A 24,867-nucleotide genomic window follows, 5' to 3' on the forward strand; every position below is an offset into this window, starting at 1 on the left:
CTATGATTGCACTTGAAGCCTGAAAAATCACCACAAACCCAGTCTTTTAAAAAATGGGAGGATGATACAGAAAAAATTGGCTTTCAGTGACATCACTGGATTCTTTATATGGTGGCACATCTGAAGAAAACGGCCCCTGCAGAAGCCACCACAGTGTTTCATAGCAAAGAGGTAAATGGAGATTGGGATTTCGATTAGGGCTCCAATCCTATATACACATTTACTTGGAAGTAAGCCCATTGAACTCAGTGGGACTTACTTCTGAATAGAAATGGTTAGGATTGCACTGCAGGTCAAATATCTATGCTTGGTTCATAGCTGTTGTGAATGGTCCCAAGCTACACTTGTATCTTCATCTCCCTGTCCTTCTATGTAGAGTCTCCAGGTTGCAATCTAGAGATCTCTTTCGTCTCACATCCCTGTAGGGCTTTCTTTATTGAGTAGATGACTGGACTGGAGCTGGGAGGGGGAACTATAGCTGTATCCTGGAGCCAACTCTGCCCAGATGCAACATAAGAGAAAGAAGGGTGCACGTTTATCCTATGCACGTTTATGCAGGAATAAGTCCCACTGAATTTAGTAGTTTATGCTTCTGAGTTAAATACGCATAGGGTCAGACTGTGTTTAGAAGATTATAGTTTTTAGTCATTAAAACTGAAGCCTGTTCAGATGACTTTGGAATAGTTCTACTGACTGAACTATTCCAAAGGAATAGGGACAACTTGGTGGTGGCGATGATGATGGGGGAATGATTTGGTTATTCCAACCGGTATTTCTTAAATGGATACAGCAAGTCTTACTCCACTGCAATCCAAGATTTACCAGTCCCTCTCCAGCTATGCTGTGTGAACATAGCCAGGGCATCCTAGAATGCTCACTGTAAATGCCTTGGCTGGTTCTTATTAAGATGATTGTACAGAATTAACCAGTGCTTGCTTGCTGGCTGGCATGCTCTGCTTCCTTATGCATAGGAGGAGACTGCTTCCCTTGTTTTGTCCAGAGCTCTCTATGAGAGGAAGCAAGATCTTCGAGTAGCAATTTCGAAGTTGCCTTCAGTGGTGTAGTGGTGAATTTTGAAGTGAAGAATCTCATCACAATGGCCTATGTAGCCACACACCCAGGATATATGGAGATTACACTGTGTGTGTGTGTGTGTGTGTGTGTATATACAATCTACTTTTCTATTATTTATACTCAAAGGAGTTAACACTCCATCTAAAAACACCATCATAAAACACACACATCCATAACCAACCAACCAACCAACCAACCACTAATATAAATCTCACAATTAAGACCCAAAGCACCTTTTTTTTTTTTTAATTCTAGGGTAAGCACAGGGCCCCCAGTCTGGATTGGGACCTGGCTTGGAAGGTCTGGGGGCCTAGATTTTGGCAGTAACTTGCCTCTCCCCTTTCAAAGTGAAAGAAAAGCTTATTGCATAGGTTTTCCAGAGGGGTAGCTGTGTTAGTCTATTGAAGCAAAAATAACAAAGAGTCTTGCAGCATCTTAAAGACTTAACAAATTTGTTATGACATAAACGTTTCTATTTCATTAGATGCAGGTGGACAGGGTTGCCCCTTTTTAAATGGCAGGGCTTTTTATGCATTTAACAGACAGAAATTCAACAGCAGGCACATTCACCAGTGTTGAGAACAGCTTCATCTGATGGTGCTCTCCTTGGCTTGCAGTTGTTAAAGGCACAGGAGTGCTCCCCCAGCACCCAAAAGATACCAGCAACCCTAACGTGAGGAAGAAAATGATCGTCACTTAACACCAGGAAGGGCAACCTGATGGGAGTTGGAGCTCTCTGAACTCCAGCTCCCACCAGGGCCAGCCAGCATGGTCAAGGATGATGGGAGTTGTAGCCTAACAATACCTCTCCTTAATGCCATGCCTTTAGCTCAGCTCCAAGGAACTCAAGAATACTCCTAAAATTGCCAGTCACTCTGGTGTTTCAAAATGCAGCATAGGACTAGTGTAGATTACATATAAGTGAGAAAGATGCGAGTACTGCCGAGACGCTTCTCTGGTCTCATATACCACATTTGCTTTTCTTAGAACTATTAAGTCACTTGGTCAAGTTATGTTTACAGGATGTTCGAGCAACTCGCAGAAGGGGAACTCTCATTTTAGGAGACCGGGTAGGAGCCAGTCCTGAAAACTTCAGAGTCCGCTATTCTCTTGCTGCATTGAAAACCAGCCCAGTATTTGTTGCTTGGGCAAGATGTCAACTATTTGGGGATCATTAAGGGTGAAATCCTATGCATGTTTAGACCAAGAATGCAATACTGGCTGGGTCATGCTGGGAGTTGTAGGCCTTTTCTTTGTCTAAACATGCATAGGATTGTGCCCTAAGGGTTGATATGCTGTGTAACTGTAATTCAGCTTTCCTGTTAGAATTCCGAAGATGAATGTGAGATGCTGGCACATGTGAGATAGGTGGATTTCGCCACCACTTAGGAAGCAAGAACAGTGCCACTCAAAAGATGTAGTTTCTGTTTCCCGTCGACTCGGTATAGTTGAAAATGAAACTCCACCTAGGTGGTGGAATACCAGGTGCAAGCCCCCAAGATGGATAGACACAAGACACTGGTGAAAATGGATGGACTATCAAGTTCGTAATATGACTTTTTAACACTTTAGTTTGTTGATGGGTTAAAGAGGCAGCTGTTCAGAAAATCACAGCCAATGATTTTAGGTGATTTCATATTCAAACATTCAAAGCCTCACTTTTCTTTTCTTACTATAAAGCCTGATTGGCTATGGCGTATCAGTCACTTCTGAACCCAGAGTGAGCACTTTGGGGTGAGTAAGACCAAAGTGTGGTAAATAGCGATGTTAATCTGCAGCTCTGGTTAGGAACTTTCTTATAACCTTTCTTTCTCCCATTGTAGTTGCTAACTGCCAACATTTGCAGCAGCATTTCCATCTTAGAATGATTGATTTAAACCCAAACAACAAAGAGTCTTGTGACACCTTAAAGATGAACAAATTTATTCTGGAATAAGCTTTTGTGTACTATAGCCCACTTCATCAGATGTATGGAGTACTGCAGAGAGTTTCAGGTTTTATACAGATGGTGCATATTTGTGTGTGGTAAATAGTAAATGAGGTGATAAAAATCCATTATCTTGATTCAAGCCTCTGGTAATAGAATTCATCAACAGGTTTAATTCTAACACAGCTGTCTCTCTATCTAATCTCCCTTTGAAGATTCTTTGCTGCAGAATAGTCACAATTTGTACACTAGAGAAAAGAAACTTCCAAGGGAGATTAGAATGAGAGACTCCAGAGTTAGATTCATCAACAGGTTTAATTCTATCACCAGAGGCTTGAATTGGGATAATGGATTTTTTTTTTATCACACTACATGTGTTAATTGGTTTACCTGGAGCTAGGATGTTTGTGTTACCAGCACAGTTGGTCCAGCTTAAATCCCGGTCCAACCCGCTGAAAGGAGGTAGAGGAAACAGGCAGTGGGCAACTTAATAGAATAGGGAAGAAAACGAAACAAAACAAATCCAAACACAGGAGCTAGGATATATTTATTTAAAAGCTTTCAAACATTGTTTTTAAAGTTTTAAAATTGTTTTAAGTTTTAATTGCTCGTTGCCTTGGGGGCCCTGTTTGGGCTGAAAGGCGACTTCTACATTTGTAAATAAAATGTATTTAAAAGGGAGGGGGGAAAGAGGGAAGGAAAGAAGAGGGACAACTCTGGTAGGTGTGCAGTTTAAAGGACGTCTCTAAGCAGCAAAATAGGAGGGGATAGAGTCCAGTGATGGGAGTTAGACAAAACCGCTCACTCAAAATCAGACCTGGCAATTATGGAATGCAGGTGTAGACCTCAGACTCACTCACACATACACCCTGGTGGTGCACCTGTTGCTGAAGAAAGGCTGCTGTCTGTGTGAGGATGCTCCTGTTCTCCCCTCCAGACTAGATGGTTCCTTTCTGTGCCCCACCCCCCTGTAATCTCCTCAGTCTCTCCAACTTTCTACACAGAATCTCTTCCGTCTCTCTCCCAGTCCTCTCAGATTAAAAAGCCTTCAGTCTCCCTGCTCCAGTTCCAAAGAGTCAAAATGGGCTGCACTCGAAGCATCCTATATGGGGGATTTGGGAAGGGTTACACTGGAGCGCCATGGCCAACAGTCTCAGAGATGCCTTCTGGGCTGTGGCAAGCTCCTGACAGAGTCCAGTGAATTAATGAATGAGTGAATCTTGTTTGCCAGTTTTTAGCCCCGTCCATATATTTATCTGTTTGTTTGAAATATGTATATCCTCCTTTTTGTAAGACCTCACAATGGGGCTTCCAAAATAAACACTAAAAGCAATATGACATGCTATACGATACAACCTATAAAACAGATCCATTAAAATAACTTGGGAAGTGTCCATTGGAGACCGCCAGCGAGGGACCGGCCCTGTCGATTCCCTTCCATAAGCTTGCATAACAGAGATTTAATGATCGGAAATTATTGGAACGGAGATTTAATTATCAGATTTAATTTTTTTAGATCACCCGTTAACGATCCTTTTAAAAGTGACACCCACCGTTTCTGGGACAGAGATTTAGGGCTTCCAGGGGCAACCCGAAATGAGCGCAAAGGCTTGTTTTCAGAATGGGGCTGACCAGCAGAGCTCAACATAAGGGAGCTCCACTGACCTGCCTCATTCCAAAAACTATTGTTTCGCTGCTTGGTTATGGGCTGACACTAGGTAATAAATGGTTTTATGGTCCATATCTGGCCATATCTTCTCCAGATGCAAAACCATCAGGTGGAAAACTCATATGACTGCCAGATGTGCTGTGCAAGCCTGTGAACCTTGACTCCAAAGTAAGCCCCATTGTGTCCAATAAGGCTTACCAGTGGTGTAGTGGAGCTGAGCCTCACAGGGACGCAATGCTGGCACTTTTTGATCAGCAGGGACACCAACATCATTTGCCACTCCCCCTCAGAGTTCCCCATTCCCTCTGAGCTGAGCTGAAACCCTCACAGGAGCTGGGTGGGAAACCAATTTTCCCAGCAATGTTCCCTGTTGTAATGCGAAGTATTTTGGGGTTGGTTTGTCTGGAATGGGCAGTTAAGACCCATGAGCTTGACAAAAGACCTGCGCCTGGTGGAGATGAAAAGTGCTAGAACTGATTTGCTGATATAGATCAATGCGGCTGCCTGCCATTTTGGACTCTCCTTGGGGGCAGGCATTTTGGGCTCTGCATGCACACATGCGTGCACACAAACAGAGTGTGTGTCCGTGTATTTGTATAAAAGAGAGGAAGCGATTGCTCAGACGCTCTGAGCAGTTGCTTATTCGTTTTTTATTGTTGCAGTCATGCTTTAAATTGGCTATGGGGACTGTTACATTTCAAAATGCACCACTACACCACCATGGCTTACTTCCAGGTAAGTGTGCCCAGGACTGCTGTCTTAGGGTAGCGGCTGGAATTCAGCATCCTGAGTTGCAGCAGATGACGGATGCCAAGCCACAGATGGGAGGGTCTGGAAATAGCTGCGAATCTTACTCAGCTTTTGGATTTTCCTCTCATCGCCCCTCCGCCTGGCATTCAGGTACCTGCACAATTTCCACAGCCCCTTGTCTGGGTCACTTTGGTACACGGACTGAAGCATGGAAAGGCTGACATTGTGCAAGGCCAAAGTCTGCACAGAGGGCCTGGTGAGGAGTTTCTCCCGCAGGAGAGGCTGGAGGGAGGCGTAACATTGCAAGCAGGAATAGGCAACCACGGGCTTTCTCTCCACCACCGGATTAATTTCCAAGACCGTGCACAGGTCCTTCAGGGTCTCTGCACAATCAGTAGGTTGGGTGTCATCCAGCTGCCCCCAGAGGTATACGCTGTCTAGGTTCTTCAGTGTATAGCTGGCGATCTTTGGGATTTTCTCTTTGATGAGGGGCAAGACATCTAGGAAACCAACGATAGAGGCTTCGAACCTTTCCTCCTTGTTCATGTTTTGTAGGGCCTCGATCAGGACTGGAAGCTGCATGGACCAGATGTTGTATCCCACTAAAATGGGCCTGTGGAGGGAGCAGAGGTAGTTGAAGAACTTGTCCAGCCCGATCTCACAGAGGATGCTTTTCTTATCTCTGCTGGGCGAAGACAGCAGCGGCTGAATTATGACGGAGAGGCAGTTTGCTTCGTCCACTACAGCGGCCAGGTGAAGGATTCTTCCAGCTGCAAGAGAAGCGTGTCAATCTGATAAGGATGCACAGATCACAAATATTCCTTGGACTTAAGAAGAGCCATGCTGGATCAGGCCAAAGGTCTAACTTGTCCACCACCCTGCGTTCCACAGTGGCCAACCAGATGCCACCTGAGAAGCCCACAAATACAGCATGAAGGCAGTAGAGCTTCCCCTGTGGTTTGTCTCCAAGCATTAGGTATTCTGAAACAGACTACCCCTGAAGTTGGAGGGTCTATATAGTTATCCTGACTACACATCATTAATAGATTTCTCCTCCTCCATGCAGTTGCCTAATTCCCTTTTAATACTGCCTAACCTAGTGACCAACACCAATCTTAAAACTTAAGAATGTAAGAAGAGTCACGCTGGATCAGACCAAAGGCCCATCTAGTCCACCATTCTGTTCCCACAGTGGAACCACCAGATGCCCGTGGGAAGTCCACATGCAAGTGCAACACCGCCCTCATGTTTCCCAGTTGCTACTATTGAGAGTCTGCTACGTGACTAGTAGCCATTGCTAGCCTTATCCTCCATGAGGATAATCTTGTGGCCACACATTCCGTAAGTTAACTTATGTGTTGTTGTGTGAAGAAGTAATTTCTTCAGTCTGCCACGAATCTACTGCCAATTAACATTACGAACATAAGAAGAGCCATGCTGGATCAGACCAAAGGCCTATCTAATCCGGCATTTGTTCACACAGTGGCTAACCAGCTGCCTGTGGGAAACCCACAAGTAGGACATGAGTGCAACAACACTCTCCCACCCATGTTCCCCAGCAACTGGTATACATAGGCCTACTGCCTGATACTGGAGATAGCATATTGCCATCAGGACTAGTAGCCACTGATAGCCTTCTCCTCTTTGAATTTGTCTAATCCTCTTTTAAAGCCATCCAAACTGGTGGCCATCGCTACGTCTTGTGGTAGCAAATCCCATAGTTTAACGATGTGCTGTGTGAAGAAGTCCTTCCTTTTATCTCTCCTGAATCTCCCATGATGAGAGGGAGAAAACTGTCTCCCTATCCACTTTCTCCACACCATGCGATATTTTGTACACCTCTATGATGTCTCCCCTCACTCACCTTTTTTCTAAGCTAAACATGCCCAGATGTCGTAACCTTTCCTCACAGGGGAGTTGCTCCAGCTGCTTGATAATTTTAGTTGCCCTTTTCTGAGGTCTCCCAACCAATTCGTTTGGTTGGAGGACCCCAGGTTCTAGGATGACGAGAGAGGGAGAAAATGTCTCTCAATCCACTTTCTCCACACTGTTGATGTATGTATATAAACCTAATTGTGCCAAACATTTTAGCTTTTCCTCATGAAGGGGCTTCTGAGGTGACCAAAGCTGATAAGGTTCCTTCTTCTATAACTGATGCATAACAGGGGCAGTTGTTCCATCTTCCTTTGAATCTGCCCACCCAGGAATAGGTACTGGAGATCAGTGCCAACTCCAGGGTCTGGGGGAGGTGGGGCTTGAGCAAGATGCCCATGGGGGCTCCCTTCCTGGATGGCCCATTCCCTCTGCAGCTTCCTAACCTGCACCCACTGCCTAGAGGGAGCGTAGAAGGCAAGTGTAGGGTGGTACTACTCTTATCTCCTCATCCTTGTCATGGCTTGCAGAGGGCAAGTGAACAGGCAATGTCAGCAAGGAAGAACAGGGATTGACAGTGGGCCTTGTAGGGATGTGGGCCTCAGTAAGTGCCCAACGATGCCTACCCCAAACCAGCCCCGCTGAACATAGATGGTGGTATCATTCCTTGCTTATCAGTTTCCCCCTACACTCTTTGGCTAGCCACCACTGGAAAACAGAAGGCTGGGTTGATTTGCCACAGCACAGCTGTTCTTTTTATGTTCTTATGAGGTACATTTGAAATCCTTTTCCACATTGGAAGCCCAAAACAGTGAGAATTAGAGATGTCGGAGAAATCTGCAATGGATTCAAACGAGTTTGGATTTCTATAAATCTGACCCATGGACTGTTTTTTATGTTCCAGAATTGTACGCAAATGTAGTCGTACAAAAACACACAAAAAACCTACTGACTGAAAATACACACTTCCCCCCATGGGCTAAAGTGTAAAAATGCAGATGGGGGGGGGGATTCGCGCAAGTGCGCACTCTCCAATGCGAACCCAAGTTTGGGAACTTGAGAAAAATCCAATTCCATCAATGAGCAGACGACGGAACGAAAGAGTCCTGACAATCCGCAAACCACATATGGAACAGTTTTATCAAGATCCATACATCCCGAGTGAGAACAACATCTTTCCTGATGGAAAGGGGGAAGAAAACCTGAGGATCCTTCCTCCTACTCCCCATATTATATGCAGAGGGTGTTGAACCTCTTTCAGCCCAAGGCCTGAATTCTGCTTTGGACGAGTTCTTGGGGGCTGCATTCTAGTGGTGGGTAGGGCTGAAAGCAAATGGGGCAGGGGGAAAGATTCCAGAATATTGTAATTTAAAGTGCTTACTGCCAGTAACAAAGATTTAGGGGAGACATGTCAACCTTTTAAGATGGTGGGTAAAAATGGCATAAAAGCTGGGAAACTACCAAACAATTGGTGGTTGGAGGGGAGGGGTGGGGCCAGGGGAAGGAGGCGTCATTTGGGAACCCCCAGACTGGGACCCCAGGCAGGCCGGATTTGGCCCATGGGCCAGAGATTCAACACCCCAGCTACATGCCATACCCTCCCTTCCCTCTCAAGCGAGAGTCTTGCGTCTGAATCCAAAAGCAGCTGTTGGCCCCTTACGTAGAAACTTCAGGTCAAAGAACACCATAGTCCCTTGGCCCACATCAAGCTCCTGGGCTTTGCCGAAGGGATGCCTCATGAGTCCTTCCTGGCTATTTTGCGCTCTGCTGTTGCCGTCCTTGAGCAGGCTGGAGCCCTGGCGAGAAGATAAACAAGTGGTGTGACACCTCAGAGATTCAGGGCTATCCACTTGTGCACCCTGACCCCAATCCTCAAACCACGTTTTTAGCGAGTGGACTGAGACCAAAAAAAGAGACAGCCTTGCGACAACTTAAAAGCTAACAGATTTATTGTAAAGCTAACAGATATATTATACCATAAACATTTTTTTTTTGCAAGCCTTTCTTTCATCGGTTGCATTAAATGGATTGAGAAGAAGGGGAGATACACTCAGTTTCCCCATCTGTAAAATGGGAACGTCAAGGATGTGCTCTAGTGGGCTATGTCAACAAGAATGTGTGAGACAAGAACTGCAAAGCACTTGACTTCAAAAGTGCCATAGATGGGATGAATAATCATTGTCCTCATGGGAAACTGAATGGTGGGGCGGGGGGCACTGAAGGCACCATCCGGCAGCGCAGTGGTACTCTGGTCTTGGATACCTCTGAACTCACCCCAGATTCATCGTCGGTGATTTCGTCTTCTGTCACATCTTCTGCAAGAGAAAAGTCAAGGCATCAGGGCAGCTATGTTATCAATCCTGCAAGGCAGATTTCGGCTGGACATCCGGAAAAGCTTCCCAATGGTCAGAGCAGTGAGAGAATGGAACCAACTGCCTAGTTTGGGGGTGGGCTCTCCATTGTTGGACGTATTCAGAGACTGGACAGTCAACTGTCAGGAGTGCTGTAAAGGGGATTCCTGCACTGAACAGGGGTTTGGACTCAAGGGCCTAAATGGCCCCTTCCAACTCTTATGATTTTATGAATGTGTACCCTATTCATAGATGAACTCAACCTTTTATTTAACAACTCGCCTGGTTGCCACAGGCGACCAGGGATTCCAGGCGGATGAATGCATCCATTCCTCCTCTGTCAGCCCTCTTGGTTTTCGTGCTAACCGTTGAGGATGGAAAGCCCCATCCTCAGCGTTCAGCACAGTAGGCCATCCGAGGAGGATGGAATGCCAGTCCCCATGGCAGAAGGCCATTTTTTTTACTAGCCCATGAGGGGCTAGTAGCCTGCATTTCCAGGCTGGCTGTGGAGGAGGAGGCTTCTAGGCTAGTAAAAATGTTTGAAGGCTAGTCACTTTTGTGGGTTAATGTACAAGGCAGGGTGAGATGAACGGCCAAAATACATTTTAATTGATTAAAAAGGTACCTCCAATTAATCAGGCAACAGATGTCTTTCACTGTTAATGAAAGGGAGGACTCCCCTCTACACAGATTGATCCATAAAGGGCTTCTCCTTCACCCTTGTGGAAATGCCACTTCTAAGACACCACTTGCGATCTGTGATGTTTACAAGCAGTCGTGTTAAAAATCATTAACATCTTTATTTTTTTTAATCTGCCGTGGAGCTCATCGGGGGGGGGGGGGGCGCCATTTTAGGCGATCAAAAGGTTTTCAATCCATCTGTCCTGATCAGTTGATTAAACGTTGCAATCTTACTTCAGACCATTCTTTGGGTTGACTTGATCATGAAAGATTAACCTAGATTGTGACTTTACTGTTGCCCCCCCCCACAAGATGATTTTAAAAAGATGTGAACTGAATTGAGTACTTCAACACTCAAATAAAACAGCCGTTCTTGCATCTACCTGGTTCAGATGTTTCCGAGGAGGACACGGGGAACCACGAGTTGTTGTCAGTGTTTTCTTCCAGTTTGCCTCCACTTCTGTTGGCGGGGTCACCTCCCGCAGATTCAGAACTGGTCCCTGGTTGTTCTAGCAAACTGGCACTGCTTGATCTAGCTGATGCTATGTATTCACTGGCAACAGACTCAACTTTAATCACTTTTGGAGGGGTCTGAACGGCCCTTTCCTCTTGTACATGTTTCCTCTTGGCTGGCGACTTCACTACGTGGTCCTAGAGGATAAGCATAATGCATGGAAGGTTATTTGATTTCCGCATGAGCAGCAAACGTAAGTGTGTTCTCTATTGCTCCTGTCTTCTCTGCTCTTCTGTCTGCTGTCTCCAAGATTGCTGGCCAATCTCTGCTGGCCAAGATTGTTTCCTCTCCCCCAGAAAGAGTGTGCCACTTGCTACATTTGCTGCTGCATTTGTGATTGTATCCTCCCCACCAAATTATAGTTCCCAGGATGGCTTGGGGAAAACCACAACAGTTAAATTAGTCTAGAACCAATGTAATTCCCTCTAACAGGAAACTCAGGTGCTGAGTGCCAAAGGCTATGTAGCCCCAAAGAGGCCACTGAGAAAAGGGGAGAGCCATTAGCAGGCTCAAGGACACCCTGGGATTTGCAAAAATATAAAAAATATTTGGGGGAATAAAAAAACTAAGGAGAAAATAAATATCCCAAAGCAGACCAATGAGGATTGAGTATACTCAGTAGCCACGGGATGCTGTCGAGGAAACGAACGGAAATGGGAGTATTCCGAAAAGCCCATAGCTGGTTGGCTAGAACTCAGCACAGGATTACTCCACAGTGTAACATGGAAGGTCCTACTTGTCAATTTGTAATATAAATGTACTCTCGCACTTTGTTCCCTCCCTATCATTCTTTTTCACTCTCAGTCATTTAATTTTGTGGTACCATTGGTGTGACACACTTTGGAGAAGTTTGTGTCCCAGCCCACTATGTTGAAGACAAATGGCCAGGCATGGGGAACCTCCCGCCTGTGGTAGTTCCACCTCTGGCCCACCAGCTTCAACCTTAGACACACTGCCTCCCCGCCCCCCCCGCCCCACATAGAAAAATCTCTTTTCTCCAATTAGCATCTTTCTCAGTGCTGGGGAGGGAAGGGTGTGTGTGTGTACACATATGAATAGGGTGCATGTGACTGTGTCTATGTGCGAGAGAGTGTGTGACCTGCATGCCAGCAGTAGCCCCACCCACTGCTGGCATGCGCCCCCCCTGACATCCCACCCTTGGGCCAATACAGCCCGTGGCCTGAAAAAGGTTCCCTACCCCTGAATTAGACAACACTAGGATTAGATGAACCAACTGTCTGTGTTCAGGTGCTGGGGCCGGCTATAGATGTCAGTGAGTTCTTGCTGTGCATTATTATTATTATTTTTACCGTTATTTAAATGTATTAAGACACCTTTTTTGGAAAAAGACTCAAGCCATCTTAACAAAAATTAAAACATACAAAAATGTAAAACGATTTTCAACAGCAAAAAATAATTAACAATAAAATTCCAGCAGCAGGTAAAACAACTAAATTAAAACCCTGACTGTGTGCCATCAAATGCTTGGGAGTAAAGGAAAGTCTTAACCTAGAGCCAAAAAGATGACAGTGTTGGCACCCAGTGGAATTCACTGGGGATAGCATTTCACAATCAGAGGCGGCGGGGGGGGGGCACCACCAAAAAGGCCCTTCTCCGCTACCTCCTCCTCTCCCTTCATTTTTTCTTTTCTCTCTTTTCCCCCGTGACAAGAACACAGACCCCGTCACAAGTTTACATGATAGAATGATGTGGCATGATCACAATTAGAGGCAGATGGGAGGGGAAGGAAATTCAGTGTATATACTTACGCCAGTATTGTAAGCATTTTGATGGACAATTGCCCTGCAGCTTTGATTGCTTTGGTTGGTGCTCCTCGTTCTGTCAATCTGAGAAAATAAAACCACCCACGAGGGGCGGGGGGGAAGCTAAACAGAAAGCTCCCACATATCGGCATCATGTTTGCCTCTTCTCCTTTCATGACCCTGAGGTATTTTGCAGATGGATGCTATGCAGGTGTAACCGCACAAAACGCACTTGTTTAAACAACCGTACCCAAGCTATGGAACGCCCCTTTAGAGATGCCCATTTGGCTTGATCGCTGTCTGCCTTGTAGCGCATGGCCAAAATGTGGCTCTTTTGGAAGGCTTTTAGGGGACACTGCGGCCCAATTGTTGGTGGATGGGGGCAAGGCCGGCCTAAGGTATTTTGCTCCCTGAGGCGAAGAACAAGATGGCACCCCCTCCCATGTACATTCCATGTACAAAAGCTGACTAGAGTGACAGTTAAAGCTTTCTTCAGTGCTGGTGATGGGACTGCATTCTCTGCCACATCTGAAGGCAGCAGGCTAGCTTAGGGGGCGAAGGGCAGATGGTGTGGCACACAGCTCTCTCCAACACCTTGCTGCCACCTCTCAGTATCTGCTGCCTGAGGCAATTGCCTCACTCTGCCTAATGGGAGGGCTGGACCTGGATGAGGGAGGCCGAAATGCTTTTAGCATGCTGTGGCGGCAGTCCTGAATGCACTTACTACAGAGTCAGCCTCATTGTGGAAACTGTAGAAATGTAATATAGGCAGGGGGAGAAGGGAAATCTCAGGATGGGGTGGGGGACCTGTGCACTCCAATTTCCCAAATGCAGCATCTTCCACTTGTCCCAGTCATGTCAATGATGTGGTGGTGATGTGGTGGCCCTGATTACATGGGAAAGCTGCTTGCGCATCAATTTTTCACTTCTGAGGTCTATGGGTAGTAGCCAGTGTTAGTCCTACTTAGAGTAGACCAATTGAAATGAATGAGACTTTGGTTAGTCATGACTAACCGACAGCCCATTCATTTCAATGGGTCTATTCTAAGTAGGACTAACACTGGCTACTGCCTTATGCTCGATGCACGGATGTTGGGGTGTGTGTGTACGCTAACCCAGGCACACTATGTTATGGTTTGGGGTAGCGGTGCAGCCCTGCTCCTTCTTTTATCCCCAAGAGTCCTCCACACTAGGAACCGGTGAAGAATGCTGTTGACTAGACCAGATTGCTAACAAGTTTGTGGGGTAGTTAATTTCACTCCTAAGTGGAACTTTGCGCTTCAGTTTTTTTTAAAGGACTGCAGAACTGGATATGCACTCATTCTTTTTTGTACTCAGAAATAAAATAAGTTATCTCCCCCTCCCCCCCCGCCAAACCAATTCAAAAAATTATTTGGACTTTAGGACTGGGGCAGGGTGGGGAAAGCATGTGATTCATTACTAGTACACTCCAATTGGCAAACAGGAAAGTTACACCACAATGTATGGCCACATCTTGCTGGAAGGGCAAGTCATATATGCGAGGGCTCATTTCTACGTGTTTCCAGGGTGCAGAGGGAAGTGATATGAAAACCCATCAAACCATTTTGCCCAGAAACCACTTGAAAGGGACGGGGGTGTTGGAGCCAGCGACGCTTCTGCAGTAGTGCTTTCAAGTGGATCATCTGTAGACAGTTAAAGAGTTTCTTCACGATGGGATAGTGGATCATGCTGTGAAACAGCCGGCGGAGGCTGGTGGCTCTGATGCCAGTGGGGCTGTGCATCCACTCTGGGTTTCAGTCAGAACTCTAAAGGAGCTATCCAAGGCACTTAAGCTATTTTCGGGATTGGGTTCACCACCTTGGATAGCTCCTTTAGGGTTCTGACTGGTTCTGACTCTAACCCAGAGTGGGTTCACAGCCCCGCTGACATCGGAGCAACCAGCCTGCACTGAAAACAGCCTTCCCCAGTCTGATGATTGCTAGCTGGGGATAATGAGAGTTGTAGCCCAACACATCTGGTTGGGGAAGGCTGAAGGAAACAAACAAACCAGCTCTCACCTGGTTGGGTGCTGTTTCAAGTCTAGCTGGGACAGCCTCTAAAAAGAGCAAAAAGTGATGAATTAGAAAATGGGACACTGGAATAAACAGTTGTGTTCCTATTTCGGGTACATATGCACGGACCTCACTGTTTACAACTCTCCGCCCCTTTGCAACCATGTGTACGTATATATATCCCCAACGTAGGGTAACTTTTCATGCCTCTGATGGTAGACTCTAGCCCATGAAACCTCCTGCTGATGTGCCAATCTTTAAGGCTGCCACAAGACTTCTGCTTTCTGCCACAACAGACTGACACGGCCACCCCTGTGGAAAACACTTAATTCCTGCAACTCTTATGGGCAGCCTGCGCCTTGGCTATAGCTCCGTACAGTCCCAGCAAGCCCTTTCTCAGGGCCACAGAACGAGCGGGCCGTCTCCACGCCCTCCCATGAAGTAGTTCAGTCCTCTTGCAACCTGGTGCCCTCCAGATGCGTTGGGCCACAACTCCCATCACCCCCAGCTTGGGGGTGATGGGAGTTGTGGCCCAACGCATCTGGAGGGCGCCAGGTTGCAGGAGGGCTGAAGTCGCTCTGTGCGCAGCACCCCAGTTGGTCCAAAGGAGAAGGACCCGTATGCTTGGGGATGTTGTTGTGGCCCCCAGGTTGTTGTTGTTGTTGTTATTATTATTATTATTATTATTATATTTATTTATGCCTTGCCTTTTCCCCAGTACTGGGACACAAGGCGGCTTAGAAAAATTAAAACATATACAATTAAAACATATACAAAAGTTAAAATATAAATTAAACAACAATACAATTAAAATTATATTAAAACATTAAAAGAGCATTTTAAAACAGCATTTTAGCAGCTTGCCCCCAGATTCCATCTAAGTCCCAAAGGCCTGCTGGAACAAGCATGTTTTAGTCAGAGCCTGACCAGTGGTAGCTCCAAGAAGGAGAAGGGCCCACTCCCCATCCCGGCTACACCTGCTGGCACCAGGCTGTGCACCTAACCCCCAAAGACTGGGGATGTGCCATGGGCTCCAAGAAACGGACTACTGATTAGTCTGAGAACCAAGCAAGCCTGGTGGAGCGTCCGCTGACCAACTCCCCTCTGCCCCAAATTCCTCTCCCTAGGAGGAGCCAGCAGCTGCACTGAAGGTTACTGGCCTTTGAACTGGCCTGCTGCAGCACGGGGCCTCAGCCCTGATCCTCCAGGCCAGACTATAAAGCTCAGCTAGTGCTGGGACAATTTGTTCCTCCTGCTTTCAGTTGCGAAACTGCTGCCTCTGTGCCAGAAACGGTTCCTGCCCAGAGTCCTGACTGCACCCTAGCATGAAGCTCGCTTCCTGCACATCCCATTTGGGTGGCTGCCTTTTCTCAGCAACCAAGATCACTGTGGACCAGGATCATCCCACGCTGGCTGGGAATTATGAGAGTTGTAATCCAACACATCTGAAGGGCACCAGGGTGGGGAAGGCTGCTGCACAGTGTGCAATTTTTAGGAAAATATGAGCTTGTTCGCATGTAATGGTGGTGTTTGACAGCAAATTGTGGGTTAATTAACCCATGGATTATGGGGATGCGCACTGAGCGCGAGCTACTTCCGGTTTCCAGTGACAATCTACGAATGTTACATTTGTAGGTTGTTACTGTAATGTCTGAACCCAGGCACTTGGGGTTGTTCGTGGGTTAAACAACCCCGAGTTAGCCCAAGAACAAACCATGGATTAACTAAAGTGCCTGGGTTTGGACAGCCCACTAACAAGCAATGAATGTGGCATTCGTAGGTTGTTGTTGGAAACAGGAAGCGGCATGCATACCTGCAATTCATGGGCTAATTAACCCATGAATTGCCACAGACCATCCCTGTTACTTCTGAACAGCCCCTATATTTCATTATGAAACTTTCCTATTCTATATAGTTGACAATTACTGTACCATAAAGCTTTATGAAACATGCCTTTAAGCTTTTTTCTCTAAATATATGTCATTTTCCCCTGTTTTTTTTACATACACACATACGTATGAATTCCCAATTCCTCTGAAGACATTCTCCACTTTGCAAAAGAACCACAGCACCATTGTATAGTTTAGCCAAAAGTCAAAATGGGGGCAAGGACAGATAAGTATGAAGTACTAGCAAAACATTTATCTTTATTCATCACTGGTTACCATTGTGTTTCCAAGCCAATTTAAAGTGCTGGTTTTGACCTTTAAAGCCTTAAATGGTTTGGGACCAAGTTACTTGAAGGACCGCCTTCATCCATATCAGCCTGCTTGCACTAAGATCAGCAAGAGAGGCCCTTCTCATTTGTCCACCTGTGACAGCAGTTAGATGGGTGACCACATGTGAGAGGGCCTTCCCTGCAGTGGCCCCACACCTGTGGAACAAGTTGCCATTGGAGATCCACCATGCTTCGTCATTGCAGGCTTTTAAGAAGGCCTCGAAAACATATTATGTTACTGAGGCCTTCTCTTGATATGACTGCTGGTGTTACTGTTACTGCCATTGTTGTTGCTGGTGGTTTTATTGTTGTTTTTATTGGTATTTACTATCTTTATGTTTTTATCATTTTTAATATTTTAACTGCTTTTATGGATTTTATTGCTGTAAGCTGCCTTGGGGGGAGGGTGGGGCTTCTGTCCTGAAAGGCAGCCAAGAAATATTTTAAATAAATTAAAAAAATAAAAATGACATTACTGGTATATGATTATGGGAATTCCAGATAATCCTTCAGAGTCTTGTGGCACCTTAAAGACTACCACATTTATTTATTCTGGCATAAGCTTTTGTGGATACTGTCCACTTTATCAGATGCAGAAGTGTCAACCTCAGATTGGCAGATTTATATACATATGTGGTGGGGATGTAAACTGTGATGTCAGAGGGGATTAAAATTTGGACAATTTACAGACAGTGATAATTAGCTTAACACAGAGACAGTGATAATTAGCTTAACAGTTGTCATTCACGAAACGATTAACACAGAGGTCATTGCAGCGATGAGCCAATTCACATACTGACATGGAAAACTGAAAAGCAGAAATAAGAATAAATAAACGTGTTAGCCCTTCAAGCGCCATAAGGCTCTTTGTCATTTTTTGCTGCAACAAACTAAACAGCTACCCCTTTGGGAATTGTTACCAGATAATTCCGTATCCAGCCTCTTAACTGATCTGCACAACGCTAACTGGGTTCTTGAAGCTGAACTGTGTACCATTCCTAGAATCTGATTCAGATGCTGCATCTAGTATGCTGTCATATGAACAACCAAGGTCATTGTTTCTCTGCCAGGGTCTTACCTTCTTCTTTCGTCACTCTTTCGAGCAGAGCCTGGACCTGGGAATTGATCTCTGCAAATTTCCCCACTTGGATCTGGAAATCTATGGCTGGTGGTTGCTTCTGTTTGAGCTCCTCCAGGGACCCTTTGATGAAGGGGTGCATCTCTAACACGTCCTGGTCGGTGGCGTAGAGACGCATCTTGTCCACGAGCTGCTCGCTAGATGCCATCCTCTTGACTATTCCCTCCATTTCCTGTAGCTTCTTCTCTACTTCCTGGACCTGCTGTTTATGCTGCTCTTCCACTTCTGCTACAAACTTTCCCCTCTTTTCTTGCAGCATCTGCACTATTTCATCTATCTTTTGCTGGATCCGCTCTCTCATTTCATTCCTTGCCCTCTCCATGTTTCCCACCAGCTCCTGCAGGCTGTTATAGGTGGCATCATAGGAGCTCTTCTTCTCCTTCAGCTCGTCGCTCATGGTCTCCAGCTCTTTTTGCCTGCCCTCGATTTCTGTTCGGATGCTACAGTGTTGACCTGTGTGTTTGTTGTCCAGCAGTGCGCAAACGCAGCACATGGACTGCCTGCATTCCTTGCAATAGATGCTGTGAATCACAGAAGGCAAATGGATTATTTTATTATTTATTGACTGCATTTATATCCTGCCTTTTTTCCTCTTGCAAGGAACCCAAGGTGGCTTATATGATCCTCCTCCTCTCCGTTTTATCCTCACAACAACCCTGTGAGGTGGGCTGGGCTGAGAGTCTGTGACTGGCCCAAAGTCACCCAGTGAGTTCCATGGAAGAGTGGGGACTAGAACCCAGATCTCCCGGCTCCCAGTCCAATATTATCACCACTACACCACACTGGCTCCCAAGAGCTAAGTTACTTGTCTTTTCTTGGCCAAGACAAATGACTTGGCCAAGAAATGGAATACAAGGCAAACATAGGGTCTGAGCCCCCAGATCACGTATTTCAGCCAAATCACATATTTACCTCCAGAAAGCACAACAAGATATCCCTTTTTATGGAAGGCAACCTGGTGACACTCAGAGAAACACACATGCACAACAGGGAAAACACATGTCCACACCAAAAAAGCAAGAACAGCATGCACACATACACATTAAAAAGAAACCCAGGCAAACCACATACACACATAAAACCCAGGCAACACTCCCCCCTCAAAACAAACAAACCAGCTAACACACACCATAGATAGATAGATAGATAGATAGATAGATAGATAGCAGGCAACCCCTCCCCAGAACAGGACCCCCCACACACACAGGCGTTATTGTAAATAAAAGTTGGTACAATACTGGAGGCTGGTACTTTGCTTTGCAGCACGTTGGCCTCCCAGTTAACTTCTTTTAAATAAAAAATACTCTAAAGTTAAAAAAAAGGAGGGGCAGGGAGTGTGGTGGGTGCCAAGGAAGGTCCTTGTTGGGCATCCCAGGATTAGAGACTCAGCCATGCCAGAGAAGGAATGGGACTGGGCAACCAAAAGAAAACCAGGATTAATTATTCAGTGACAGGCCACACAGAAATCTTAAGTTGATTGATTTAATGCAATTCAATAAATCTTCAATGGCATTTTCCCTTTCTTTTTTCTTGGGTAGATCAAATCCCATTTGCACCTAGGGAGGAACCGCGACTGGAACTCCACATGAGAATGAAGCACTGCTGGATTGCCTACCTTAGAGTTTGGGTTTTGTGATCGTTCTTGGAACAGAACATAATGCTCAGCTTCCTGCTCCCTGCAAGAAATTCTTGGCTGGTCTCTGTCCGAAGATCTTTCAGTGGTTTGGCTTCATGGCTGTCCCGCTTCAGGTATCTCTGATGGAATTCAAAACATGAGGTGCAAATCAACTCCTCGCAGTCGGAACACCAGAACTCTCCCTTTTCCTTACAGTTGTCACAGATCAAGTCATTGTCATTGATGACTCTCTGGTAGAGGCTTAGCTTGGCTTGAAGATTTGCAAAGAGCAAGTTGTCCTGTACTTGGGAGGGCCCTGCGTTTTGAGAGTGTGCGGTTCCACATATGGAGCAGAGACCAATGGGTTTATTCTCTTCTAGGCATTCAGTGCAGAGATTATGAAGGCAAGGGAGCAGTTTCGGGGTCCTGACCTCCGCTGAGCATCTCTCGCACAGGAGGAACTGGAATTCTTCATCCATCTCCTGCGGGGAAAAAAACAGACAAGGGGCAAGAGTTTAGACTGCACTTGTTATGATTCAATGCTGTCCTACGAATGCAAACGAGAAGGAATGAAAAAGAAGCACCATTGCGAAGACGCTGCTCTGTGGTGGCAAATGATACACAGAAATGGTTTTCCCCCAGTGGGGATAATAGGGCTTGACTGTTCTGATGGGAGATAAGTGGGGCTGTTCACACAACATGCTAACCCACATTCACTGGCTGAGTGTGGGTTGTTGTTGAACCATGGGTTGTTTGTTGAACAGTGAGTTAGGATGAGTTAACCCAGGACATTTTCACAGGGTAGCTTGTTAACCATCCTGAACAACCCAACAACAAAGCATGGGTTCTCAAGGTGGCTTGTTTTGAGAAAAATAAGCCACACTGCATGGTTTATTTTATTTATTGCATTTATACCCCGCCTTTTTTCCTCTTGCAAGGAACCCAAGGCGGCTTACATTATCCTCCTCCTCTCCATTTTATCCTCACAACAACAACCCTGGGAGGTGGGTTGGGCTGAGAGTCTGTGACTGGCCCAAAGTCACCCAGTGAGCTTCCATGGCTGAGTGGGGACTAGAACCCAGATCTCCCAGCTCCTAGTCCAATACTCTTGCCACTACACCACACTGGCTCTCAGTGGTTAATAAGGTTAATAATAAGGTTATGGTTAATAAGCCACCCTGTGGAAAATGTCCTGGGTTCGGACAACATGCTAACCCATGGCACAAGAACAAAGAAACTTCAAAAGGAGATTAGAGCAAGAGACTGCTGAGTTAGAGGCATCCACAAGTTTAATTCTATTGCCAGAGGCTTGAATCAGGATAAAGGATTTTTATCACACTACATGTGTTAATTGGCTTACAGGGAGTTCGGATGTGTTAACAGCAACAACTGCAATGTGATTGACCACTTTGAATAATGTAATGGTTACACATTAATTTGCTTCTGTCCTCAAGGTTTACAATTCTTCTCTCCCACCCCCTGCACCATATGTACTGTATAAAAACCTGAAACTCTCTGTAACATACCATGCATTTGATGAAGTGGGCTATAGTCCAGGAAAGCTTAAGAACTTAAGAAGAGCCATGCTGGATCAGACCATGGGTCCACCTAGTCCAGCATTCTGTTCACATGGAGGCCAACCAGCTACCCATGGGAAACCCACAAGCAGGACATGAGCGCAACAGCACCCTCCCACCCATGTTCCCCAGCAACTGGTGTACATAGGCCTACTGCCTCTGATACTGGGGGTAGCATAGAGCCATCAGGACAAGTAGTTATTGATAGCCTTCTCCTCCAGGAATTTATAACCCCCTTTTAAATTTTTAATTAAGGGAACGTTTTGAATTAAGGGGAACTAATACACATTAACATTTAAAGAAGGAACCCACCCCGTCATGAAGATCATTAACGGTGCAATCCTATGCATGTTTAGACAGAAAAGAGTCCTACAACTCCCAGCATTCCCCAGCCAACCATGAGTCAGGGGGAATCTTGGTTGAGACCATAACATGTGGTTTTCTTAGAACACTACCATTTTTTTGATTGGGGGGGGGGTACCAGCAGCTGATCCCCCCCTCTATTATTGCCAGAAGTTCCAAAAGCAAGCATTCATTTATTTAAATGAAAAGTTATGTCACACATTAAAAAAGGCTTATATAAAAAAACTCAAAAGATAGCTGTGATGAGAATGTATATATCTAAAACTCCATCATTGGGTAATACTTTTATTGGGACCAAGCATAATGTCACAATTTGAGTTCTCAGAACTCTTCATCAGGCTAGGTGGCCCCCAAAGAAAGGATCAAAGAAAATAAAAAGCAGAGGCTTGAGGAAGAAGCAGAAAAAGTCCAAGACTTTGGCCAAAGGACGCCTGCAGTTTAGTCTGGGTCTCAAGTTCAGCTGTTGGACCATGCTGGCTAGGGATGACAGGAGCAGTTGTCCAACACATCTGGAGGTCACCAGCTTGGGTGATGGCTGCAGGTATCAGATTACATTCTGGGACAAAGAGAGCAATGGCTGACTCCCATTTTCCAAAATAAGTCTTAAGATGGGACAAATCTCTGCTCGCTGGCCCCACCTTGGAAACTATGTTGTAAAAATTATTCTGTGCAAGGGCTCTTCTCTATCTAATCTAATCTAATCTCACCTCATCTATATCTTATCTTATCTTGGGACACTTTTCCCAAGATAACATTTTCCACCGAACACTGAACATTCCAACATTTTCCACTGAAAAATGGAGGACCAACAATGGTCTGCGCCTCTCTGCCGCCCAGTAGTCCCAAGGGAACTGACACCGGAAGCCATCACAGCACTTCGCGGAGCCCGATTTGAATGTCTGCAAACCCTCTTCCTCCGTATCAACGCGCAGAAATCCTGATCCCGTCACCCTTCATTTCCCCTACCCGCTTCCTGCGCTTTATAACGTCTTGCCTGATGAAGAGACCTGACGGTCTCCAAAGCTGGCACTTTTGCGGCGGGTGGATCTTTGATTTGTCCGAAGGCGAGACATTGCGCAGCACGGATTTTGGAAGCGATCGGAGCCAGCCGGCTCTCCCTCCCTGTCCCCGCGTGGGTTCGCCGTTGCCCTCCCCACCTTCCGCTTCGCTCGTCCCCTCCGCTCCCCGGACACCCGCGCCCACGTGCCCGCGTACGCCTCGTTCATGGCGCGGACGGAGGCGGCGCGCCCCGGGAGATCGCTGCTGCAGCGCCCCTCGGGGCCGCGTCGCCCTTGCGCCCCGCGGGATCGCGCCCCGGGCCACCCTGGAGCCCAGCGGAGCGCTCCCAGCGAGAAACGGCCGGAGCCTTACCGCCCTCTCCGCCGGAGCTTCCTGGGCCATCCTGTTCTCCCGGTCCTGCGAGCCTTTGCCTCTACAATGGCAGTTTCCCGCCCTCGCCTCGTTAGCTGCTTTCGTTTTCTGGGAAACGAAAGACACCGAATTGAGATTGTTTTCCACCCCCCGCCCCCATTTCCTCGCCGGGGCGACCGGCTCCTGCCCTCCCCCGAGCCCTCTTTCCCCCTTGCGCAACTTGTTTTAATCATTTCGCTTTGCAAGAGAAGGCTGGGCCCCCGGGGAACCGCAAGGATTTATGCAAGCAGCGCACGAGTGCGCCCCGAGGGATATATAACTGAGCGCAGCTTTAACAATCCCACGGTAAAGCTCTGAAACGCTTTTTACAATGTACAGCTAAAACACAAGAGACGCACGCAAAGGGCAGCAGAATACACTCATTCCACCTATAGAAGCAGAGAGTTGGAAGGAGCCTTCAAGGTCATCTAGTCCACCCCCTGCTCTGTGCTGGAAGCTTGCTGCTACAGCAGTATCCTTGTTGCCGTCCAGGCTCTGCTTAAACGTCTCCAGTGAAAGAGAGCCCGTATTTGTAGAATTATATACCACCTTTCTTCCATGTCCATGATCCTCCTCCTCTCCATTTTAGCCTCACAACAACCTTGCGAGGTGAGTTAGGCTGAGAGCTGGTGACTGGCCCAAAGTCACCCAGTGAGCTTCATGGCAGAATGAGGATTAGAACCCGGATCTCCCCGAGTCCCAGTCCAACACTCTAACTACACTTGTTGCACAAAACGCTAGTGTCGCCCCCTGGAGGCGAGTCCAATTTGCCTCAAAGAGGAGAGTCAACTTCAGGCTGGGTCCAACTTGATTTTGTTGTTTGCAAACAGTTCGACAAAGGAGCTCATGCTCAAAAGCGGAGTCAACCCTGGGCAACTCCCGCGCTACAGTTTTATCACTTCAGCTTGCATTCCTTAGCTAGCGTGTCACTTGGTTGCTAGCAGTTTGCCTAGCTACCTTATCTTAGGGTTACTGCTCACTCATTCCAGGCATGCGCAGCTCTTTGTTGTTGTTCAGTCGTGTCCGACTCTTCGTGACCCCCTGGACGAGAGCACGCCAGGCCTTCCTGTCCTGCGCTCTCTCCCGGAGCGTGCTCAAGTTCATATTCATTGCATCGGTGATGCTATCTAGCCATCTCATCCTCTGCCGTCCCCTTCTCCTTTTGCCTTCAGTCTTTCCCAGCATCAGGGTCTTTTCCAGTGACTTTTCTCTTCACATTAGGTGGCCAAAATATTTGAGCTTCAGCTTCAGTATCTGTCCTTCCAATGAGCAGTCAGGGTTGATTTCCTTTAGTATGGACTGGTTCGACCTCCTTGCAGTCCAGGGGACTCGTAAGAGTCTTCTCCAGCACCACAGTTCGAAAGCATCGATTCTTGGGCGCTCAGCCTTCCTTATAGTCCAGCTCTCACAGCCATACGTTACTACTGGGAAAACCATAGCTCTGATTATACGAACCTTTGTCGGCAAGGTGATGTCTCTGCTTCTTACTATGCTGTCTAGGTTTGCCATAGCTTTCCTCCCAAGGAGCAAGCGTCTTTTAATTTCATGGCTACAGTCACCGTCTGCGGTGATCTTGGAGCCCAAGAAAATAAAATCTGTCACTGCTGCCATTTCTTCCCCTTCTATATGCCAGGAAGTGGTGGGGCCAGATGCCATGATCTTAGTTTTTTTAATGTTGAGTTTCAAACCAGCTGTTGCACTCTCCTCTTTCACCCTCAACAAGAGGCTCTTGAGATCCTCTTCGCTTTCTGCCATTAGGGTGGTATCGTCTGCGTATCTGAGGTTGTTGATAATTCTCCCAGCAATCTTACTACGTGCTGCTTAAGGCACATACAATGGCTTTTAGGTTACATTTTTACTACACACTGGCTCTCCGGAGGCAGACTGCTCCTCTGTCCAGCATAGACTTCCC

The 24,867-nt window shown here is 46.5% G+C and overlaps 1 protein-coding gene across 5 annotated transcripts; it reads right to left on the reverse strand.

Moving 5' to 3' along the window:
• Positions 1-2,982: 2,982 nt before the first annotated feature.
• On the reverse strand, positions 2,983-22,981 carry LOC146336991 (protein PML-like). Of its 5 annotated transcripts, none has more exons than XM_084816858.1 (9): positions 22,917-22,981; positions 19,606-20,087; positions 17,931-18,511; positions 14,641-14,678; positions 12,608-12,685; positions 10,708-10,975; positions 9,567-9,604; positions 8,953-9,088; positions 2,983-6,190 (listed from the first exon to the last, which is right to left on the reverse strand). In XM_084816858.1, exons 1-9 carry the CDS (start codon positions 22,944-22,946, stop codon positions 5,430-5,432), a joined length of 2,412 nt encoding a protein of 803 aa, XP_084672984.1. In that variant the 5' UTR covers positions 22,947-22,981; the 3' UTR covers positions 2,983-5,429. The 5 variants fall into 5 exon arrangements, with proteins under 5 accessions (XP_084672984.1, XP_084672983.1, XP_084672985.1 ...); XM_084816857.1 differs by having other exon boundaries at positions 9,567-9,607; XM_084816859.1 differs by having other exon boundaries at positions 9,567-9,607; positions 22,540-22,981.
• Between the last annotated feature and the right edge of the window lie 1,886 nt (positions 22,982-24,867).

This window comes from Heloderma suspectum, chromosome 11 (assembly GCF_057233095.1).
Source record: "Heloderma suspectum isolate Gila_16-S chromosome 11, 16-S_ref, whole genome shotgun sequence".
In the NCBI taxonomy this organism is placed as follows: Eukaryota; Metazoa; Chordata; class Lepidosauria; order Squamata; family Helodermatidae; genus Heloderma; species Heloderma suspectum.